This window comes from Apodemus sylvaticus, chromosome 14, assembly GCF_947179515.1.
Source record: "Apodemus sylvaticus chromosome 14, mApoSyl1.1, whole genome shotgun sequence".
Taxonomy (NCBI): Eukaryota; Metazoa; Chordata; class Mammalia; order Rodentia; family Muridae; genus Apodemus; species Apodemus sylvaticus.
Genome location: NC_067485.1, coordinates 2,618,154 through 2,641,500, shown reverse-complemented (window position 1 = coordinate 2,641,500; position 23,347 = coordinate 2,618,154). Strand labels below are relative to the sequence as shown.

Below are 23,347 nucleotides of genomic sequence, written 5' to 3'. Positions count from 1 at the left end.
CTTTTCTGCATCTGTCTAGGAAGTGTGGCCTCTGGCTCAGTATTTAAGTGAGATGGATATGTGGAGATCGTGTTTTTTTTTCTGTTTAATAGTGAACATGCTTTTCTTCAAGCTGGGGTGAAGACTAGCTACATAAAAATGGCCAAAGATTGGAAAAACCACGTGAAATTTCTTCAAATGCTTGGTATTCTGTTGTGTGAGCTGCCGGACAGTAAAAGGGAAGGAGTGGACTGGAGATGGCATGCACAGAGGAGGGTATTCCCCTTCACAGAGCAGCCTCTGCTCTGTGGGGGATGGCAGCTGAGTCACTGAAGGTCCACAGTGTTGTATTAATCCGTGACGTCTACTTATTGAACACTACTGCTACTTTAGGAAAAAAGTTCTGGGTTTTCATTTTCAAAAAGATATACAAGATTATATCCTTAAAAAAAAATGAAGTTGGCTTTTTTTTTTCCCTGTTTTTGTTTTTTGTTTTTTGTTTTTTTTTTTTTTTTTTTGTCTACTGACTAGTGAGTGACTTTTGTGTGGTCAAATATGTAATTTATCCTGAAGACAGAAGCAAGTACTGGTATTCTAGGAGCATGGTTCCCCCAGTATTTTTATTTTTTTAAAGATTTATTTATTTATTTTATGTATTTGAGTACACTGTAGCTGTCTTCAGACACACCAGAAGAGGGCATCAGTTCCCATTGCAGACGGTTGTGAGCCACCATGTGGTTGCTGGGAATTGAACTCAGGACCTCTGGAAGAGCAGTTAGTGTTTTTGTTTTTGTTTTTATTTATTTTCTATATTCTTTGTTTACATTCTGAATGCTTTCCCCTTTCCCGGTTCTCCCCTCCCCATTGGTCTCATAAGCCCTCTTCCCTCCTCCCATCATTTCCCTGTCCTGGTACTCCTCTACAATGCTGGATCAACTCTTTTCACAACCAGGGCCCTCTCTTTCCCTCTTCTTGGGTATCATTTGATATGCTAATTGTGTCTTGAGAGTTGGTGTTCTTAACTGCTGAGCCAAATCCCCAGCCCTCTCCCAGTTCTTGAGTCAGAATTCCACCCCAATTGTATTTTCCCAGGATTTCCCCATTTCATGATCTGAAAATACTAAATTGCAAAACCCAAAATTTTAACGTGTGTATTAGTGTGCTGTTTTGTGTGTGTGTGTATACAAACATATATACACACATATACACACACACACACATACACACACACATATATGTGTGTATACATACATGTATACACACACGCGCGCGCGCGCGCACACATATATATATATCCCAAGTTGATGCACATACATAGAAACTATCTTTCAAACAAATTGAGGTTTTAGAGGCATATACTTGTTTACTCTTTGTGGGAAGCCATTAGAGATCCTCTCTTCGGCCTGGAGGGCTGACAGGGCAAAGGTCCTGAGTAAAACAAAGAAGAGCCTCTCTGGTAATTGCTGGTGGAAGGAAGTCCTGGTGGAAGGAAGTCCTGAGATAACTACAGGGTGCTCCAGACAATGCAAACACCAGACATCTCCACAGGAGGGCCCTTATCTCTTCCCACTGAAACTGCTAAGATTGCCCTTCCCTCCTTTGTTCTTGCCTTGAGAAGAGCTCTTCCTCTGAGAGCTTAAAACCTGTGTACCCCAGAACATTAAACGAGACCTCGACATTTGAACCCCCACTGCTTGGTCTCCTTTCTCTCCCCCCGCCCCTCGCCTTTGACCCTCAGGTAGTGCCCCTTTGGAACCCCGGAATAACTGGATCTGCTGGACAGGTCAACTCTTGACACAATTTGATCAAGGGTGGAGACATTACTAGTTTGACTAGATTTTTGCTATACTCTAGGTTCTCAACCTGTAAGTCACGACCCCCTTGGAAATCAAATGGCCCTTTCACAGAGTCACATATCAGATATCCTGCATATCAAATCTTGCATTATAATTCACAGCACCAGCAAAATTAGTTATGAAGTAACAACAAAATAACTTTATCATTGGGTGTTACCACAACATGAAGAACTGTATTAAAGGGCTGCAGCATTAGGAAGGTTGAGAACTGTTACTCTAGGGGCTCTTATAATATTTCCCCAAAAAATGAACATGCAAAAAGTTGAAAACTGTAAGCATTCAGTTTAAGGCTGAACTCCAGGTCGTATCTGGCTTTGCAGAAAAGTAACCTCATTTTCTATGTGGTTGTGAAAGGGGCTCAGTGAAAGACTCGGCATTTAACAGCATGAGATTCCTGACTCAAAACCTGCCCAACATAACCAGCATCTGCATCTGCATGTCCTATATTTGTGGGCAGAGGAAGAACCTAAGTTAAGCTTCATACACTCTTTGACTGATCATGTGCCTTTTCCTTGTGGGATGGGGGGGGGGGGGCTATATTGCCTACTTAGGTTGTTGTTCATGACAGAAGACCCATGGAAAAAATATTTTCACATTCATATTTTTATTTTAGTCCTTGACCGTATCTTTACTCTGGCTTCTAACCCTGTCCTTAGCAGCAGGGCGCTGTTCTGAAAGTGACCTGTCATGCTCGACTTGTCTGCCTTTCCTCCCATCTCCATTGATCATTCCTCTAGTTTTTCATTTGACAAAGACAAAGGGAAGCAGGCTCATGAGTTCAGGCTCACTACCTGCTTGCCTGGTTTCTCTGCACACAGCTGAGGTACTCTTGCACATCATCCGGGGACCCCAGAATGAGGGGGACTCGCTGGTGAATACTCTCAGGCTTCACATCCAGTACCGGCTGGGTGCCTGTGGTTGCCATGCCTCCTGCCTGCTCGATGATATAGGCTACAGGATTGCATTCATACAGGAGCCGGAGCTGCAGAACAAGGAAAGGGGACAGGCACATACATTTTACAAGTGGTCAGACACCCCGCCCTCAAGACATGCCCCTAAATACTGAGAGCAGTGTGAACTGCTGCGCTGTCTGTGTGAATCCTGGGTGTGAGTGTTTTCCTGGGCCCACAGGAGCCAAGGCATGGGCTGTTACCTGCCTCTGGGTGCTATGGGCTAGTAACCTCTCAGGAGGCGCCACTGGCGGGATGAAGCTCACACAATGTAATTGTCTGGTAACATCAATGACTATGTGAACTGCTCGGTTTCTCATTTGTTTGTTTTCTGGCATTTGTTTGTTTGGTTTTGGTATTGTTGCTGATGCTGCAGTCTCAAGAATACAAATAAAATGTTCAGTCAAGGCTGAAGAGCCAGAGACATTGAAGATACAGCAGGTTCAGACTCTAGTGCCAGCCAAACACTTAGGATGCCTTCACTAGAGACCCTCACAGTATCAGGCACCTGACAGAAGGCCTAACACATATGAGCACCCCTGGGAGCTAATTTTGTCCCTGATCATACACAGCAGGGACACTGGCAGCCACTCTGTCCTGACAGTTCAGCCAGGAGGATCTTTATTTTAGGTGCTTCTAGGGTTTGCTCTTCCTTTCTTTGTCTTGGAATCTTGAGGACAGGGAGGATTTGGATGTTGGGCTGTAAGTCAGACAATAACCAGTTTGCCAATTCAGATCTACTTTAAAAGCTCAACATTAGCACATAATGTGATTTTGAGGGTGAGGACAGGACCTCACATAACTTGAATGTACACATGTAGCCTTCATCGGAAAAAAGTCATGGTGCTTAGGTCACGTGGTCTCCTTTTATGGTAAGGGGGGTATTTAAGGTCTATCACATCCATATGAGTCAAGCATAGGAAATAGGGATGTGAGTGTGCACATGTGCACATATACATGCACATGAACACACACACATGATCATTCACATGCTTGTACACACACACATGTTCATGCACACAATGATGTGGGCACAGAGAGCTAAAACATGGAGATCAGGAATCAAGGGTATCCTCAGTCTGGATAACAGTCATGATGCAGTGAACACATCTTCCTCTACATGGAATTGCCTGTGTGTTCAGGACACATTTTTGTAACTATATGTAGACATTTTCGGGATCATTTACAGTGATTCTAATAAACATGCCTGTATTCTACCTGCTGGAATTAAGCAGGTGGTAAGTGTGAGTTTATTCAAGAGCATTACATCTTCTGCACAATCTCACTTGATCCTCTGCTGTGCTTTTTTCCCCCTGTGGTGCTCTTCTGCAGACTTCTCTGTGGTCATGAGGTCAGCAGGTCAGTAAATGTGAGTTAAACACTCACAAAGAGAGGAACCCGATACACAAACCTGTGTGTGACAGTCTTCGTTCAGACTCATGGGTCTGTGATAAATTTATCTTTGCTTTGAATCTGGCATTCCAATAATGGAAATTTCAAAAGTCAGCTTAGAGAACAATGCATGGCTTCTGGTGGCATGAGGAGCTACTATGATTTCTGTGGCTGACCAAATGCACATATATTTCTGTTGGCAGTTGTTGCCATGATAGACGAATTTGGATCATAAGGCTCCCACTTGATAGTGATATTTTCAATATTGTATCATAAAGTTGTTACTGGCTCTTCTGGAAGCTACTTTTCTAGAGACATGGAAGTGACTGAATAGCCAGCTTTATTCTGAATTCTTGTGTAGAGATCAGGGCACATGCAAACCCTCCAAAACAGGTACAAAGACCATGCTTACAAAATATTTTTCTCTGGGAAATGGATTGATTCTCTGGGGTCAATGATCCCAGGTCAGCCAGTGCTGATAAAAGTCAGACACAGCCTACAAATGCGAGAGAAAAATGAATGAGCCTGCAACTCTAGAGAAAGTAAGAGATGAGCACATGATTACAACGAGAGATGAGCACGTGACTGAAGAGAAAGATGAGCACGCGACTACAGAGAGATGAGAGCATTGACTACTGAGAGGGAGATGAGCACGCGACTACAGAGAGATGAGCATTGACTACTGAGAGGGAGATGAGCACATGATTGAAGCAAACAGTGGGCTTGAAACCAGAGGACAGGGGCCTGTAAGACCTGCCAGTAATAATCATATCAGCCTTTTCTTCCCCAAAGCTACCACAGCTTCAAAACTCACTGAAAGGAATAGACCTTATTTCTCTTCCTCTGTGATCTGAAGGCCACACATGCCCAGGAGCAGCTCAGTAGCCACATCGCATGCCGGAGCAGAAGAATCCCCGTAGCTCACTGACTATCATGGCAGCAGTGACTGCAGACAGTTACCTTGCCATTAGGACTCTTCTGGTTGGCTGGGTACATGAAGATTCCTCCATAGACCAGGGTGCGATGTACATCAGCCACCATGGAACCCACGTACCTGGCCCCATAAGGCGCACTGCCATCCTAAAGGACAAAAAGGGAAGAGATCAGAACCACTAGGTTTAGCAGCTAGCCTGCACCAGAGCTGGGGTTAGAGGCCAAAAGGGCCTCTGCATTCCTGGGCCTGGAGAGCTGGCTCAATGATTAAAAGCACTGCGTGTTCTACCAAAGGACCTGGGTTCCATGCCTAGCACCCAGATGGCAGCACACACCACCTATAGCTCCAAATCCAGGGGATCCAATGCCCTTTGTTGTCCTCCATTGGCCCAAATCATGCAAGTGGTACACAGACACACATGTAGACAAAACACTCATAAGCATAAAATAAAATAACTATTTTTAAGAATTATTCAAAGGCCATGTATGGCAGGGGAGATAGCTAAGTTAGGTAAATGCTTGCATCCAGAAGTTCAATCCCCAAAACCCACATAAAAGTGGGATATGGTGAAACATGCTTGTAATTCTAGTGCCAGGGAGGTAAAGATTGGTGGATTCCTTGGGATCACCGGCCAGACAGCCTAGCCTCCTTGGCAAGCTCCAGACTGGATAAAAACAGATAGATGACACCCAAGGAAACTGTGTCCAAGGTATCTTCTGTCTCTCTCTCTCTCTCCCTCTCCCTCTCTCTCTCTCTCTCTCTCACACACACACACACACACACACACACACACACACACACGCACATGCACACGCACACGCGTGTGCGCACACACACACACACTCACACATACACATCTCTATAAACACACACACATACACATATCTCTATAAACACACGCATACACACACAGAGAGAAAGACAAAGAAAGATTGTGTTGTTGAGCAGATAGACATTTTTCTCTCCGTTCTTCTCTATACTGTGAGATGGTGTGGGGGCAGGGAGCAGCTCAGTCCTTCACTGCTTTTGCAGAAAATATGCAAGGACCTGACTTGGAGCCTCAGTATCACAAACCAGAACGACAGCATAGGATTACCCAGGGTTAACAGCAAGATCATGGTAAGCTAGCCTGTAAACTGAACTGTCAGATATGATCATATACCATCTTAAAGCAGAGTACCTGGGTATTCAATATCTATAGATTACAGCTTAGCAAACAACCTGAGAATGGTTCTTTATGGCTAAAGTTATGAATTCTAAAAATGTGGGTCCTGACAAATTCTTAGATGGACTGAATTAGGCAATATTCATTTTGATATGTAACTTTTAGGTACAAAGAAAACTGATCATTTGTGAAGATCCATCAGGGCAGAGTCCATCAGTCTCATGCAGACAGGAGTTGTAAACACTGGCATCAACTCTTTTAAAGAGATGAGGAAGTCACGCACATAGCACACCACAGAGACAGCCTGCTCCCTGCCACTGGCCCAGGCCGTCTTCACTCACCTCAGGGAATTTCTTTTTCTGTACGTACTCAGCAGTAGCAGCATCGAAATATTTGGCATAGCCCTCATTGAGGCTAAATATTTTCCCTTTCTTCTTAATCCGGATATCTTTTTCCACCAGCACAAATTCTCCAAGAGCCTGAGGAGACAAGGGACTTCAGGAAGATGACCCACGCCAGGAAACAGAAGCAGTAGCACATCACACAACAGTCGGAAGATGTTAGAAGACAGCAGCCTGCTAGGAGGACCTGGGGCTTCCCTGCAGTCACCTGGAACCTGCCATGTGGTGACTTCATAAGTGACAGGAAGATGATATGCCATCTTCACAGAGGCCCAAGCAGTAATAGAATAAAGAATAAAACAAATCAAAGGAAAGAGGCTGTGATCTTTTTTCCTTTTCCTCCATGTTTTCAATGTCACATCTTTTAAAAAAAGATTTGTTTATTTATTTTATGTCTATGAGTATAATTATAGCTGTTTTCAGACACACCAGAAGAGGGCATCAGATCCCATTACTGATGGTTGTGAGCTCTTCTGAGCTATCTCTCCTCAATGTCATTTCTAAGCAACCTAGTTAACCCAAAATGACCCTGGACCCCCAGAAGAAACTTTGGAAGCCTTGAAGAGCCTCACAGTTTTGTGGGCACCCAAGCAGAGACGGCAGGGAGTCACAGGATTTTGACTCCCTGTGGAACCTAGCATATGCCCTTCTTGCTCATGCTCTTTCAGCTTCCTTGTTGGGGCAGGGGGTTGTTGAGTCTTATGTCTGTCTATGGTACATTAATAATAAACCTAGCAAGTCCCACAGGGAGAAAATTATTTCCAAAACCAAGTTAAAGTGAAATGTTGACTTTCCCACTAAAGTGAATTCTGGAGTCTCTGAAGCAGTCTTTGGTCATAATTTGGAATTTTTCATAAAAGCTCAGCCTCTTCAACAAAGCACCTTGCCATTGATAGGTGAATGTCCTGTCCTCTAAAGGAAAAATTCTATAATTTGGAAATACATTTTTTAAATGTTTATTTATTTATTATATGAAGACTATAGCTGTCTTCAGACACCAGAAGAGAGAGTCAGATCTCTTTACAGATGGTTGTGAGGCACCATGTGTGCTGGGATTTGAACTCACAACCTTTGGAAGAGCAGTCAGTGCTTTTACCCCTTGAGTCATCTCTCCAGCCCTGGAAATACTTTTAATTTTTTTCTCTGTTTTAATCTGCCCACCACAGAAAAGCTTAGCCTTCCTTTTAAAAATGCTGCCTTTACCTAGCTTTTTCTTCCTTTGGTCAGGACTATGTTGTCACAGTTCTTATCTGTCCGGAGACCTCACCTCTTTCTTTCCTACTACAGAACATTCTGTCATCATGACCAGTGTAGAGAATAACGCAGTACTAGAAGGAACAATTCTCTACCCACTCTCCCTACTGTGGGATTCCTGCACACTGCTGAAAATTCTCCAGGCCCTTGCTGTCCACAAGGGAAGCCAAGTCAAGTGGGCCCTACTTTAATTCATGTTTTAAGTAATGTAAATCTCCCTTCTTTCATTTATACTAGCCATACTCCAAGCGTTCAGTCATCATAGAAGTGGGCTGGGAGGCCATGAGTACTGAACCCATTGTCTTACAGAGGCTTAGGAAAGGAGTTGATCTAAGGATCTATGATCTATGGATCTAAGGATCTATGGACATTGGTCTAGGCCTGTCACCTCTTGATGCTCTGTAAACATGTAAACAGGGTGAATGCTTTTGTGGAAAAGAAACTCTACTCCAGAAGCTATACAAAAGGAGGCTGAATGTTTTCACCAAAGAGGAAGGATAAATGTCTGAAGAGATATATTTAACATGATACAGGACCCATTGGATATGAAAAATTTTATGTTTTTATGTTTCTGTTAAAATAATTTATTTATACAAAATGTAGTATGAGATCTTTCATATTGTTCATGATAGTTCTCTAACTCTAAAAACAAGTACTCAGAATGACTGGGAAATTATCCCATGGAACAAGAATTCAAACACAGGAGCCATGGAGCCCTCAAGAACTAACAACAAAAAAAACAAAACAAAGCAAAAAAAACAATGTTGTATTCAGTGCCTACCGGGTCCAGCATGAAGAGATCCACTCCTTGTCCTGTGGAAAGAGCCACCAGGGTTGCACTACCATACAGTGCATAACCCGCAGCCACTATGTTGCGGCCAGGCTGCAAGGCATCCTTCTCAGAAGGTTCATCCTCTGTGGTCTGTGGAAGACAAGAAGAAATGCACAGTGTGTTATGCCTGGAGAGCCCTTCCTTCACCAGAAGCTGCCCCTCAGAGTTCCTGAACAGAGTGAGAAATTTTTCAAAACGCCTGTAACCCCCTTCCCGTTTTGCCTGCTGCAATTGCTTTTCACACATCTCAGTCAGTAAGCATTGTCAACACTTGTCCTCGAAAGGAAAGTTGAGGTTTGTTCTTCCATCTATTTGGTTGTTGTCGTGAACTGGGTGTGAAACAGCCTTAGCTTCAAAGGCTCATGTGTAAGGTAGAGGCTTGGTACTCAGCTCATGGAACTGTTTGGAGACATTCTGGAAACTTTGCAGTGTTGGACAGTACATTGTCATTAGCGTGTTTGTAGTCTACCTTTCATTTAGAGACATCAGAAGAGGAGCACAGAAGAAAGAGGCCAATGGGGTTATGACTTTGATGGCTCTCTCTTTTCACTCTCTATGTCCCTATCTGGTCCCTGTCCTCCATCATATGAAGAATCTTCTCCAGCATACATTCCCACCACGATGATGTCTGTTCAAGTGCATGGGGCCAAGCAACCATAGATTGGATCCGCTGAAACCTACAGCCAAGGCAAAGCCTTCTTCCTCCCTCTGAAATATTCTATCAGGAGTTTGGTCACTATGGTGAAAAGATAACACAGCCTCCTCACGTTTAAACCATATATTTGGACATGGATGGTGTGTATTCACTAATAAGTGGATATTAGCCCAAAAAAGTGCACAATACCAAGAATACAGTCCATAGAACTCAAGAACATCAAGAAGCAGAAGGGCCCAAGTGAGTATGACTCAATCCCACTTGGGAGGGAGAAGATATCAATCATGGGGGGGGTGGGGAGGGATCTGGTTGAGAGAGAGGCTAGGGAGGGGAAGGGGGAACATAATCAGGTATGGGGAGGGAGACAGGACTGAATCCCTGAGGGCCAGCAGAAAGAATGGAAACAGGCAACCTTGGGAGATAAGTAGTTGGGGGGGGGGGGGGGGGGATCTAGAATGTACCAGAGACCTGGGAGGTGAGAGACTCTAAGCACTCAAAGGGAGGGACCTTGGATGAAGTGCTCTACAGTGGAGAGGGGAACTTGTAGAGTCTGCCTCAAGCAGAAAGACAGCACATCAAGTGGAGGAATGGGGTTGCCATTCCACAGTTAAAAACTCTGACTCAGAATTGTTCCTGTCTAAAGGAACTGCAGTGACAAAAATGGAGAAGAGCCTGAGAGAACGGAGGTCCAGTGGCAGGCCCAAATTGGGATCCAGCTCAAGAGGAGAGCACGGGGCCTGACACTGTTACTGATGCTGTGGTATGCTTGCTGTACTGGCTAGTTTTGTGTGTCAACTTGACACAGGCTGGAGTTATCAGAGAAAGGAGCTTTAGTTGGGGAAGTGCCTCCATGAGATCCAGCTGTGGGGCATTTTCTCAATTAGTGATCAAGTGGGGAGGGCCCCTTGTGGATGGTACCACCTTTGGGCTGGTGCTCTTGGGTTCTATAAGAGAGCAGGCTGAGCAAGCCAGGGGAAGCAAGCCAGTAAGAAACATCCCTCCATGGCCTCTGCATCAGCTCCTGCTTCCTGCCCTGCTTGAGTTCCAGTCCTGACTTCCTTTAGTGATGAACTGCAACGTGGAAGTGTAAGCTCAATAAACCCTTTCCTCCCCAACTTGCTTCTTAGTCATGATGTTTGTGCAGGAATAGAAACCCTGACTAAGACACTTGCAGACAGGAGCCTAGCATGGCTGCCCTTCAAGAGGCCCAAAAGCAGCAATAAGTCAGATGCAGATACTAGCACCCAACCAATGGACAAAAGCTGGGGATCTCTGTGGTTGAATTGGGGAAAAGCTGAAAGAAACTGAGGAGGAGGGTGGCTCCACGGGAAGACCAGCAGTCCCAACTAACCTGGATCCCTGAGATCTCTCAGACACTGAGTCACCAACCAGGCAGCATACACCAGTTGATTTGAGGCTCCCTGACACATATACAGGAGAGGACTGCCTGGTGTGGCCTCAGGGGGAGAAGATGCAGAAGATGCACCTAACCCTTGAGATACTTGAGACTCAGGGAGTAGGGAGGTCTGGTGAGGTTAGGGTAGAGGGGTGAGGTTATCCTCTTGGAGACAGGGTGGAGTGGGGAGGAGGTATGAGATGGGGAGAGGTCTAGTGGGGGGCAGCCCAGGAAGGGGATGAAGACTGAACTGTAAAAAAAAAAGGATTAAAGAATAAAAAAAGAAAAAATTATTTCTGTGGTTATGGGACACTGCACAGTGGACAAAATGGGGTGACTTGGAAACAGTTCTGAGCTGCAGAGAGCACATCCAGAAAAAATGAGCTACTGGCTCATGAACAGCTCAGGCTGAGAGCCAGAGTCAAGGCTGCTCTTGTGTCCCTATGGGAGTATCTGTTCTTGAATCCTCTCAAGAGCACTATAAGATGCTCCTGTCACCCCCTCCCTTGTAATTCCTACAAGCCATGTCCCTAATTCACTACAGTGATCTCCACTCAGCAGCCCTACAAGATAGACAGCGCTATTATCTCCATATTACAAATGAAGAATTTGGAGCTTCAGTAATTGAGAAGCTCACACAACGTCATGCAGAGCTAAAAATATTTTGGTTAATAGAAACTTAGGAGCTATGAGTATTTCTTCCTCAGCATTTTCCCTACATGTATGTGTGTGCATGAGTGTGTGTGTGTATGTGTGTGTGTGTGTGTGAAGGATAGAGGACACCTCAGGTTTATCCTCATGAACCCTGTTGACCTCCTTTATGACAACATCTCTCATTGTCTTGGAGCTCACCAGTTAGGCTATACCAACTGGCCAGCAGGCCCTAAGCATCTAGGATTCCAAGTGCATTCCACCATACCCGACATCTTTATGTGGGTCCATGGGTTTGCAGTCAGGTCTTCATGTTTGTAACTAATACATTTGCCCTACTGACTATAGCCCCAACCCCACACTCTGACTTTATGATTTGGTGTTTCAGATACCTGATGGTATAATCAAACATGTCTTCTTTGATGCCTAGCACACTCTCATTAGTGTGTTTGAAGTCTACATTTTCTTTAGAAATATAAACTCATGGTTATTTGAACTGGCCATCAGAGCCTGGGCTTTATTTTAAAATGATGATTATGTGCCACAAATAATAATACTCCTTTGTTTCCAACACAGTTGGTCCTCAGATGTTAAAGACTGCAAGGATGGAGTTGGGGAACCCATTTAAGTTACCATCCTGCCACTCATTACTGACTCGGTGAGCTATACTGAGTTAATTCTTCTTCTCTGTCCTTCTACAGCTCCTCAGTCAAAGGGTTACAGCATCAATCTGTACCCACTTCCTGTGCAAATACTTAGCCCCAGATGTCGTGATTGTCAACTCAACACATCTGGGAAGAAAGACTTCAGTTGAAGAAGTGCCTTCATCAAATTGGTATTTGAACATGTCTATGGGATGTTTTCTTGACTGTTAATTGATGGAGGAGGATTCAGCTCACTGGGTATGACACTATCCCTGGGCAGACGAGCTTGGGTTACATAAGGAATGTAGCAGAGCAAGCCAGATGGGTGAGCCAATAAACAGTCACCCTATGGTCTGTACTTTATTTTCTATCTCCAGGGTCCTGCCTTGAGTTTACTACCTTAACTTCTCCCAGTGGCAGGCTGCAAGATGAGATGACCCCCTTCCTTCCAACTTGTCCTGATAATATTAGTCCAGTTTAATCAAATGAAAACTTAAAACTTACTTGGCTTTCAAGGACAAGTCAAGGAGACTGAAGCAATAGCAAGGAGGGGCTATCTTAGAGATTCTGAGAGAAAGCCATGGGACCTTTGTGAACTTTGAAACTGAAGAAATAACAGACCGAATATAGGCAGTTTCCAGAAGCTGAAAAGAACTCCTTACAAAGACAGAAACACTTCCAATGAACTACAAATGGACCTGAACTCCAGAATCAACTGAAGCTCACATTGTTGGTTTCTGCGCTTGCTTGAAGGTCCCGTCTGCTCGCTGCATTGCGGCTGCGGCTGCTCGCTGTGCCCACACGCGTGTGCCACGGGCACCGCACCTCGGGACGCGGTGAAACCATGAGCCGCAATGAGACACGCTAGACCAGATAGTTTCACGTGGGATTTTATTTAAGATAGGGAAGGGGTAGCGGGCGGGAAGGAAGGGGAGAAGAGAAAAGAGAAAGAGGGGAAGAGCACTGCCTGGTTATATACTGCTGGTGACATAATTACAGGTAAAGGTGGGCTATGGAATTCTGGGTAAACGGCAGCTGTTGCCTTGGCAACAGACCTATACATTGCTTGTATGGCATCACAAGCTTTGCAGGCCTCGGGTACCTACACACATTATCCTAATCTCACCTGGAAGCAAATTCTTCCCAACCCCACTCCCTCAGCTTCCAGATACTGAAGAGATCAGATTGGCTGGTTTATGGACCCTAAGTAGATAAAGTTGGCAATCCTCCTCTGATTTAATATACAGATAATCAATAGGTATTCCAAGCCTTCTCTGATTTAGTGAACAGACAATCAATAGGCATTTTGAGTCTCCAAGAGGCTTAAAGTAGACAGCAGCAACAGAAAACTAACAGTAAGTATTGATTCTCACTCAGAAGTAAAGGATGTGTGTGCTAAGAGCCTAGTGAAAGTGGAGTGTCCCTACTATCACTATCCCAACTATCGCTCATGGTGGCACATGCCTGTAACTCCAGCATCCAGGGGCATAAGGCAGGAATTATAAATTCAAGGCCAGCTAGAATTACCTAGCAAGACACTTCATAAAATAAATAAAGAAATCCTCTAATATCTGAAACTTTTTAAGTAGCAATATGAGCTCATTCATGGCAAATTCTATGCCTGACCCTGTGTTGCAGGCTAGAGTACTCTAAAACATATATTGTATAAAGTTACATGCAGGTGATGGGTACAAGGTCTAAGAGAAATACAATCAAGTTTTATGCTCATTCCCAAGACTCATGCATTTGCAAAAATTTCAAAATCTGAAATCCCAATAGTTCTGCCCCTTAGCATTTTGGATAAAGGATATTCAGTGCCATCCAGACAATCAGAACAAGGTCCTAATGGGAGTCCTGTCATTTGCTCTCCCAGGGAAATGCTGGGAAGAAAGTAGATGGAGATTCCCAGTGAAGATTGCAAGGTAGGGAGAAGGGAGCACTGTTTCTGGAGTTGCCTACAGTGCTTTGTCTAGTGAGTGGAAGAAAAGCTAGGCCTCCAGAGCAGGAACTAAGTAGAAAGATGCCAGCCTGTCTACTCACCTTTCTGTAGATAGCAAATATAGTTCCGATGGAGGCCAGGCAGTCAATGTTTGAAGATCCATCCAGTGGGTCAAAGCAGACCACATATTTCCCCTACATCACAGAGAGAAAAGCACAGTCAGGATACTTACCTATTGGTCCAATCGTTCTCTATTAGAGCTGTATGTGACTGATATCTGTCCCAACAAGAGATTTAGACCATGGGCCTTCCATTTCTGGAACTCCAAAAGCCATTGCTTATGGACATAGTTCAACAGATATCTGTTACATGTCTGGTATATGTTGAAAAATACACTAGCAATCACTTGCTGCAAGGCTCAGGTGGTGGAACTAGTGTTCAAACACAGAAACACAATTCACAGGCAAATGCTGTATAGACAGCCTAAGCAGGCGAGTGTATATAAAGCAGGCAGACGATAGGCCTAATGGAGATCGTGGGCACACAGAGAATTAGGCAGCAGAATGCTAGGCAAGCAGATATCTTAGTCTCCTGGCATAGAGACTGGGTTAGAATATATTCAAGAACTAATATGCAGCCAATGATAGTTGAAGGTGGGAATGGGTGAGAGCCACTCATTGTGATGTGGTTTGTGTCAGACAGGTGTAAAGGGTTCCTGGCTTGCAATCCTCACGGGTTGCTCAGCCTGCTTTCTTGTACAAGTCAGGACCACCTTCCTAGAGACAGAACAGCCTATGGTGGGCTGGGCCCTCACATATCAGTCATAAATTAAGAAAATGCCACAGACCTGCCCCCAGGCCAATCTGATGGAGGCAGTTCCTCAGTTGTGACTCTCTCTTCCCAGGTCACTCTAGTTTGGATCAAGCTGACAAAAAGCAACCAGAACAGTGCTGTGACTAAATACTGACTGAAATTTTGATCACCAACAAACCTGTCTTTAATAAGTCATTATGAATCAGCTGAATGTAAACCCTCTTCGTGCACTAGCAAATTCTGTCAAGGGCACAGGATTATCATGAAGTGTTCCCTGGATTAGTCTATTTGTCTGGCTAATCTATTTGGGAAGAGCCACTCCCTCCAAGGAATTCCACCCCTCTTCAGCAAAGGCCATAGATAAGAAATCATGGGGGGGCTGAATCAGAGACTGCATTATACAGCTCTTGTTCAAAAGAATTCCCCAAAGAAACCCTCCTTATCCTTGGACTCTTCAAGTCCAAGTTTATCAAAATGATGCCCAGGCCTGTTTAGTGATGCACTGGATGACATATACCCCAAAGGACATGAGACCACACACGATTTCCAACTAAAGAACTGAGAAATGCTTTGTTCCAGATAACAAATGCTGTAAAATAGAAGACAATCCCAGAAAAAGTTTAAGCAAAATAACCCATTCTCTCAGACCAATAGCACCATCTACTGCTGATGGGAGGTATTGTGGCCTGCCCTAGACTCACCCTCCTCTCCTTGGCTGTGATCACTGCCTCTTTATTCTCTTCTGAGACAAGCACACAGGTGCTGTAGGAGGACTGAAGCATGTTGATGACTAGGGAATTGGATAGCACGTCCAGTTTCTTCACCTCGTCTCCTGTCACATTCACACTTCCCGCAATCCCATACCTAAGAAGACAGGGTAGATTAAGTCACCGAAGGAGTCTTAACTCCAGCAAAGAATGTGCAGAGCCCAAACCAACAATACACTTACCCTTCTCTCCTGTGCCTCTTCTATCTCCAAATTATAAATATATAGGGAGTGTGCTATGACTCAAAGCAGTGATACTCAATGTTGCTTCCTTTATACCTTGGGGACATTGTCATGTCTCCTTGGTCTTCCAAGGAAGTTGACCAGATTCAGCCCCACTACAATGCAGACTCCTGCTTGGCACCAGTTGCCAGAGGGAATGGGAGAGCCCCTAAAACTAGACATATCATGATGACTAAGGATACCAAAAAGTGAATGGTCAAAGCTTTTCTACACTGGAACATCGAGCCTCAGCTTCAAACTTCTCTACAGAGGATCCTCTTTTAGAGCCTTAATATACAATGATCTCCTTATCACACCTCAAGCCTTCAGGGTGTCCCCAATAACCTTGGTCTCATCTCATTTTGGGCTGTTTTAATTCTGTTAAATTGAAGCAACTTAGAATCACCGAGGAAGAGGGAACCCCAATTGAAGAATTGCTTCATGATATTGGCCTGTGGAAATGTCATTTTCTTTTTTTTTTTAAAGATTTATTTATTTGCTATATATAAGTACACTGTAGTTGTCTTCAGACATACCAGAAGAGGGTATCAGATCTCATTACAGATGATTGTGAGTCACCATGTGGTTTCTAGGATTTGAACTCAGGACCTTTGGAAGAGCAGTCAGTGCTCTTGACCACTGAGCCATCTCCCCAACCTGTCCATTTTCTTTATTATTGACTGATGCGAGAAGGCCCAGTCAACTGTGGATGGTGTCACCCTGGGGCAGGTGGTGCTAGCTTATATCAGGCTGAGTAAGCCATGAAGAGCAAGCCAGTAAACCGTGTTCTCCGTGTCTTCTACTTCAATTCCTGCCTCCGGGTCCCTGCCTTGACTTCCCCCTATGACAGACTACATGTTTTAAGATGGAATACACCCTTTCCTCCTCCAAGTAGCTTTTGATCATGGTGTTTATCACAGCAATGGGGAAGCCAGCTGTACTGGCTGGTTTTGTGTCAACTTGAGAAAGGCTGGAGTTATCACAGAGAAAGGAGCTTCAGTTGAGGAAATGCCTCCATGAGATCCAGCTGTAAGGCATTTTCTCAATTAGTGATCAAGTGGGGAGGGCCAATTGTGGGTGGTGCCATCCCTGGGCTGGTACTCTTGGGTTCTATAAGAAAGCAGGCTGAACAAGCCAGGGGAAGCAAGTCAGTAAGTAACATCCTTCCATGGCCCCTGCATCAGCTCCTGCTTCCTGACCTGTTCAAATTCTGGTCCTGACTTCCTTTGGTGATGAACAGCAGTGTGGAAGTGTAAGCTGAATAAACCCTTTCCTCCCCAACTTGCTTCTTGGTTGTGATGATAGAAACCCTAAGACACTAACCCACACTCAGAGCGGGGTCCTTATGTGGGTACCAGGCATGGTGGCATATCGCACCATCCTGTTAGATCAGCCTCAGCATGTCCACCTCTCACCCCAGCAGCAAGACTGTCATGTCCTTCCTGGGGCTGCTCCAACTCCACCAGCATAGACACCCTGTTTCTTCTGGCTCCCAGGTAGCTGTTCCTCTCATCTCTGCTCCTGCCATCCTGAAAGTGTGCCATCTCCAATCTACCTTCCTAAGTTCCTCAAGAGCCCTCCATGTCCCTTCTATACACCAGCACACCCTGTGATGGCCTCATAATGGTGCAAGACTCTCTTCTGCAGCAGCTACTTGCTAAAGACAAGTCTTGCAATCTGTGTTTCCTATAGCCCATGCACAATAAATGTTTGCTGAACTATGGAGAAGGGGTGGGGAAAAGCCATTTATCTTCTTCTCTCCATTTTAATTCCATTTATTTGTTGAAGAAATTCTCAGATGCTGAAGAAATGTCTCAGCAGAGACAGATGCTCTAGTTGAGAGCCACGTATGGATGCTAATCTCATTAAAAGTGTCCCGTCTCCTCCCTAATTGACCCCCTCCCTGCCCACTGTACCCCCATCCAGAATTGGATGTGTGGTATGATGAGCCTTGGGAGACAACCTCACCTCAAACAGCATGACCTCAAAGGCTGTTACCCCTTGGTTCAAAACAGCATGTAAGCAAACAATGAGAACAATTGAATTGGATTGCTCTGCCTCGGGATCACAGCCTCCTGTGTAAGGAGCTGCTGGCTGGGAATATAGCGCAAATGTGTACAGCCTGCCAACTACAGGCCATGTGCATGAATGCTACCCAACACATCCGTAAACCACGATGTCCCGGCACGATGCCAAAAGGCTGGACACAGGTGCATGGGACAGGGCCAGGGGACCTGCAGTCCGTGTCTCAGCCTTGGCTGCTCTCTCTCTGTGTGAGGAGAGTAGGATTTTCCAACCATGGACCCTGTCTGACACTACTTCCAGGACTGAGCCTGCCACCTAGTGGTGAATCACTGTATAGGCCAGCCTTTAAATGTCTTCTTGAAGGGTCTGAGAACCATGATAGCTAATAGTGGAGCATTTTTGAGTCTTTATCACAGGGCCTGGCATCGTCAGAACCATAATCACAATGACTTACTAACCCTTAAAACATCCCTTTGTGTTAAAACCATTAGTATTTCCCATATTTACAAACATGGAGGTTTTAGCAAGAAATAAACCATATTCCACAGTCACAAAGTAAGAAAAACCAAGTTAAATAAAGCACTTAACCATTGGGTTCCTAAGGGCCCTTAGTCAAATGCAAAGCAGATTGTGACAGACATGTAAGGAGCCCTCCCAAGACAGTTGCTGTGGAGCCGAGTGGCCTGCATAGAAGAAGGGTAAAGGTGTGGGCAAAAAAGTCCTGAGTGGTCACAGGAAACCGCCCTAACTATAGCAGAGCTGGAACACAGGAGCTGTGAAGATGTGATCTAATGTTACTCAGGGCTGATCGTCACACATGCAGGCACCTCACATTCTGGAAGCATGTTCTTAAAGGCAGTGAGCGCTTGGCCCTTCTTGCCAAATGAGGTAAATCACACAGTTAAGGGAAAGCACGGGAAGGGGGAAAGAGCCAATCATCTTTAACGTGGGTCCCACTATCTGTTCTAAACAGTTACTAGTAAGCTCTGCGGTGGTTTTATGATTGCAATTATGAAATTGCTGCTGTCACAGTTTGGGAATAAAAGCACCACACTGTTGAGAATAAACATCTTAAATAGGTGGACTTTGTTGGCTCTTCAGGAGTCCCCCCACCCCACCCCCAAAAAATGTATGTCCCTTCTGTTAGGATTCTGTCTAAGCTCCACCCCACAGTTACCTGGCAACAGTCAGGCAGGCCTGGCCTGCTATAAAAGGGGCTCTTCTCTCGCTCTTAGACCTCTTGCCGGTCTTATTCTCACACCCTCCTAGCCTCTCTTGCCCCTCTTGGGCTCTTCTCAATTACCCCCTCCCTCCACGTGGTCATGGCCGGCCTCTGCTTCTTTACTCTCTCCCCCTCTCTGCCTTTCTCTGTCTACACTACCCCCTTAACTCCCCTCCCCGTGCCCTGAATAAACTATTCTATACTATACCTACTGTGTGTGTCTGGTCCCTCAGGGTGAAGGAATGCCGCGGCATGGGTCCCTGAGGCACTCCCTTCCCCCACACCGCCATAAAACGTCTTCTCTAGCCTCTCTTTTTTATGCTCACAACACCTTCAACTTCAGAGAGGTCCTTCTCTGGAAACACTACGGGACTCTAGGCTGTGGCCCACCAGCAACTCCAGCATGAATGTGGCCCCGTTCTGTAAAAGAAAACCCAGCAGAGGTGTTCTGCTGTGCCTGCCCCAGCGCAGCCTGTCCAGATTCCCGAGCATCACATGAAAAATGAAAAAAACTGAACCAGGTTCTTTCCATGGCAGCAAAGCCCCCTTAATCTGTCCTCTGGTGATTGCTACACCACACTACTGTCAGAGGTCATGACAACTGAACGCCTGTACAGAGGAAACCCAGTAAGAATCCATCGGGGCAAATAAAAGTAATGAGAATTCAATATAGGTTTTGAGACACAAGCTATAGTGTTACCGTTATAATCCATAGTAACCGGTAATCACACTTTTCTCTGCAGTTCGTTGCTAAGAAGTTTTCCCCTTTCTTGGCAAAACACGCCAAAGGCTACTTTATCAAAGCAGATGTAAAGAATTTAAATGCAGTATCCTTAGGACACAAAAAGCAAATTAGCTTTGGACCCAGTTTCTACCTCAAGCACCTGCCGGTGGCTTGCACACCTTGGCTTGGGGTGCCTGCGCATGCTCTCCAGGACTTACAGGTTGGCCAGGCCGGCCTTGCGCACAGCGGAAGAGATGGCTTTGATAGCAGTCAGCATCGAGTTGAGCAGCTGGGTGAGTTCCCCGGTCCCTTTGGCCTGTCGCCCCTTTTCCATAACATAACGGGTCAGGGTCAGCATGTCTGTCTCAAAGGGGCTTCTGTCCGTCATTGTGGCAAGTGAAACCTCAAAGCCTCCCTTTCTTCCTCGTAGGAATCCTTGCTTTCTCAAGGCAGCAGCCTCACAGCCTGCGCATTGAAGACACACCTGCCCTTGACTGTGCCAAGGTCCAAGGGAAGGGAGAGCCCCAGACCACGTGACTCAGATATCTGGACAAGCCCTCAAGGAAACTTCCTGGCCTCCCGGAATGTGGCTGTTGCCACCCTGCAATAAGCTGTCTATAAATAGAACAGCGCTTCAGGGGAGGGCTGGCCTCATTCTCTATTCCCGAATTTGCTGTGTTTTGTTTTGTTTTGTTTTGCTTTGCTTTGTTAAGATCCCCAGAAACCAGGATCAGCCACACGTGAGACAAGACTAGCTAATAAAAACGACCCACAAAATCCTCTTATGGAAGCAAGAGGGCTTTCTGCCGAGAGCTGCTGTTGGGCCTCATTCTGCACCGTGGTGACTCTCAGATGGCATATTGGCAGATTCTTTATCTGGGGCATAGGTCACATAACTAACTAATGGCAATCCCAGGATGACCGGAGCAAGAGTTCTTTCAGGCTTATTTCTATTAAGGACGTATAGCTAGAGGGATGAGGAAAATAAATATTACATTCCTAGAAAAGTGTCTAATCCCAGGGTTGATTTGTCAGTTTCTCTGCATTTTTATTTTTATTTAAAAAAAAACTTCTATTATTGCTATTACTGCTGCTGCTGCTGCTGCTGCTGCTACTACTACTACTACTACTACTACCACAAAAACCCTTTATTTGAAAAGAAACACCAGAACTGCACTGGCTTTTCTTTCACAGGACTTGGCTATGGTTCTTAGTACCCACTTTTACTCCAGTTCTAGGAGATCCAGTGCCTTATTCTGACCTCCAGGACACCAGGCATGTAAGTGGTGCACATGCATGCGTGTAGGAGACTCTCAGACACATGAAATAGCCTAATAAAAATGTTTAAAGAAGCACTTTTTTAAAGTGTCCTTGAATTACCTGCTTAGAGCTGGCCATGTTCTGTTTCTGTGATATCCTCACTTTCTCTGACTGCAGTCAGACCTGGTTCGGGGCCCAAACTGGCTACCCGCTATGTGGATTATTTCAAGAGTATTGCTAAACTCTTAAAACTTTGATTTTCTCATAAATTCAGACAATAACTGAGGTATTAAAAATCAGTTGGTGTGCCTGGTATCAAACTCGGTGTCTTAGAAACCTATATCCTCCGTCTCTTCACTGTACCTAGAACTATAACTAAGTATACATATAGATAATTTCATATAACTTCACCTACTTGGAAAGCTGAGTCAGGAGAATCCCAAGTCTGGGCAATATATCAAGACTCTATATCAAATAAGTCAATCAACAAAACTGAGGACGCGCTCATTGCCTTACAATTTTATATCTTCCCTCGATAATTATTCCAATTAAATTTGTTTGGTGGGGCTGGTGAGATGGATCATTGGTTAAGAGCACTGGCTGCTGTTACAGAGGTCATAAGTCCAATTCCCAGCAACTACATGGTGGCTCACAACCATCAAGAAAGGCATCTGATGCCCTCTTCTATCCTTCAGGTGTACATGCAGACAGATGCTTACACTTTTTTTTAAATGGTTTTGATCTTCATTTTTGTTTTGTTAGCTACAAATCATAGAAAACTCAGGGCAATTTGTAAACGAATATGTTTTGGTTTTTCTCTCGGACTGGACTGTGGGTTTTCCAGGCTGTGGCTGTTGCATCCTTTCAGGTAATCAAAGGTCCCTTTGAGAGCCCATTTGGAGGCTGGAAGGATGGCTGGATGACTGGGTTAATTGGTGAAGAAGTGCTTCCCATGCAAGCCTGAGGATCTGAGTTTGGATTCCTCAGCACTTATGTTAAAGCATATTGGAGAGGGTAGCAGAGCCTTGCAGGCCAGCCAGTCTAGTCAGTAAGCTCTGGGTTCAGTGAGAGACCCTGTGTCAAAAACTAAAGTAAACATGCCTAATGTCAAGTCCTGGCCTTTACACAAAGCTATACTTAAAGGGTAGAAGTTCAAGTTGCCCAAGACGGCATCCCGAGACGGCATCTGCTGGCCTTTCTGCAAATGCCAAAGTTCTTCCAGGGTACACGACAGACTGGAAGCTTATAGAGTGGCCACGGTGACAGTCTGAATGCTGGGTGACAGCTGCCCCTCCTAGGTATTTCAGGACTGCTGACATATTAGTGACAGAGGACCTGGTTGTCTTCCATGAAAAACACGAATTTGAGTACATCAGGACAAACGAACCCTGGAACAGTAGAGGCTACACACCGGAGACCTAGACAGAGAAATATGTTTCTGGAAGATTGTCTGAGGACCCTTCCTGTTGGCAAAACTGCTTTATCTAATCCTGTCACATGATCCTGGCACATCCGTGTGTGGCACCTTTCCGGTTTAGTCTGTGAGCAGTCTCTCAATCAGGAGGCATTCACCTAGATGTAAAGGAAGCTTCTCGGAGTCCCAGGAGATGAGGTGGGTGAGAGCTACAGCGCATAAGTGGCATGTCCCATGTGACGTAACACACAGTTAACCTGTGCCCTTCCCGTTTTCTGGTTCACAGCTACCTCTACCTCCCACCATTTGTGGAGTCACAGGGTCCCTTCTCCATCTCAACATGGAGACCAAAAATGGCATCCATATAAAGAGGTGCCCTCTGAAGAGACTAGCCAGGAGGAGGAGGAGCCCTCTGGGCTGTCACACAGGGACTGCCTGATGCTTGGTAGGAAGACACTTCCCAGGCCTGCCATACAAACTCACAAACCAGGTTATTTAAAAGACAGAATGGGGCTGGAGAGATGGCTCAGCTGGTAAGAGCACCGACTGCTCTTCCAAAGGTCATGAGTTCAAATCCCAGCATCCACATGGTGGCTCACAACCATCTGTAAAGAGATCTGACACCCTCTTCTGGCGTCTGAAGACAGCTACAGTGTACTTACATATAATAAATAAAAAATATATAAAAAAAAAAGACAGAATGTGCAGCTGGCGAGCGAGATGTACAGAGCCATATTGGGGCAGTCATGCCCGTGGTCAGAGTTTTGGTCAAGGACAATCCCTGGCTGCGGACCGGAATCTGCCATTAGGACATAATAGGGAAGTAGGTTAAAGCAGGAATTTTTATCCTTAG

The 23,347-nt window shown here is 45.1% G+C and overlaps 1 protein-coding gene and 1 pseudogene across 1 annotated transcript; both read right to left on the bottom strand.

Annotated features, from left to right (window-relative positions):
• Positions 1 to 2,524, bottom strand: part of LOC127665193 (zinc finger protein 226-like) — a 44,042-nt pseudogene extending 41,518 nt beyond the window's left edge.
• On the bottom strand, positions 2,457 to 20,388 carry Fbp2 (fructose-bisphosphatase 2). Its single transcript, XM_052156893.1, has 7 exons — positions 20,039 to 20,388; positions 15,563 to 15,725; positions 14,150 to 14,242; positions 8,713 to 8,853; positions 6,618 to 6,755; positions 5,138 to 5,257; positions 2,457 to 2,817 (listed from the first exon to the last, which is right to left on the bottom strand). The coding sequence occupies exons 1-7, from the start codon at positions 20,206 to 20,208 to the stop codon at positions 2,623 to 2,625; spliced, it is 1,020 nt and encodes a 339-aa protein (XP_052012853.1). The 5' UTR covers positions 20,209 to 20,388; the 3' UTR covers positions 2,457 to 2,622.
• Between the last annotated feature and the right edge of the window lie 2,959 nt (positions 20,389 to 23,347).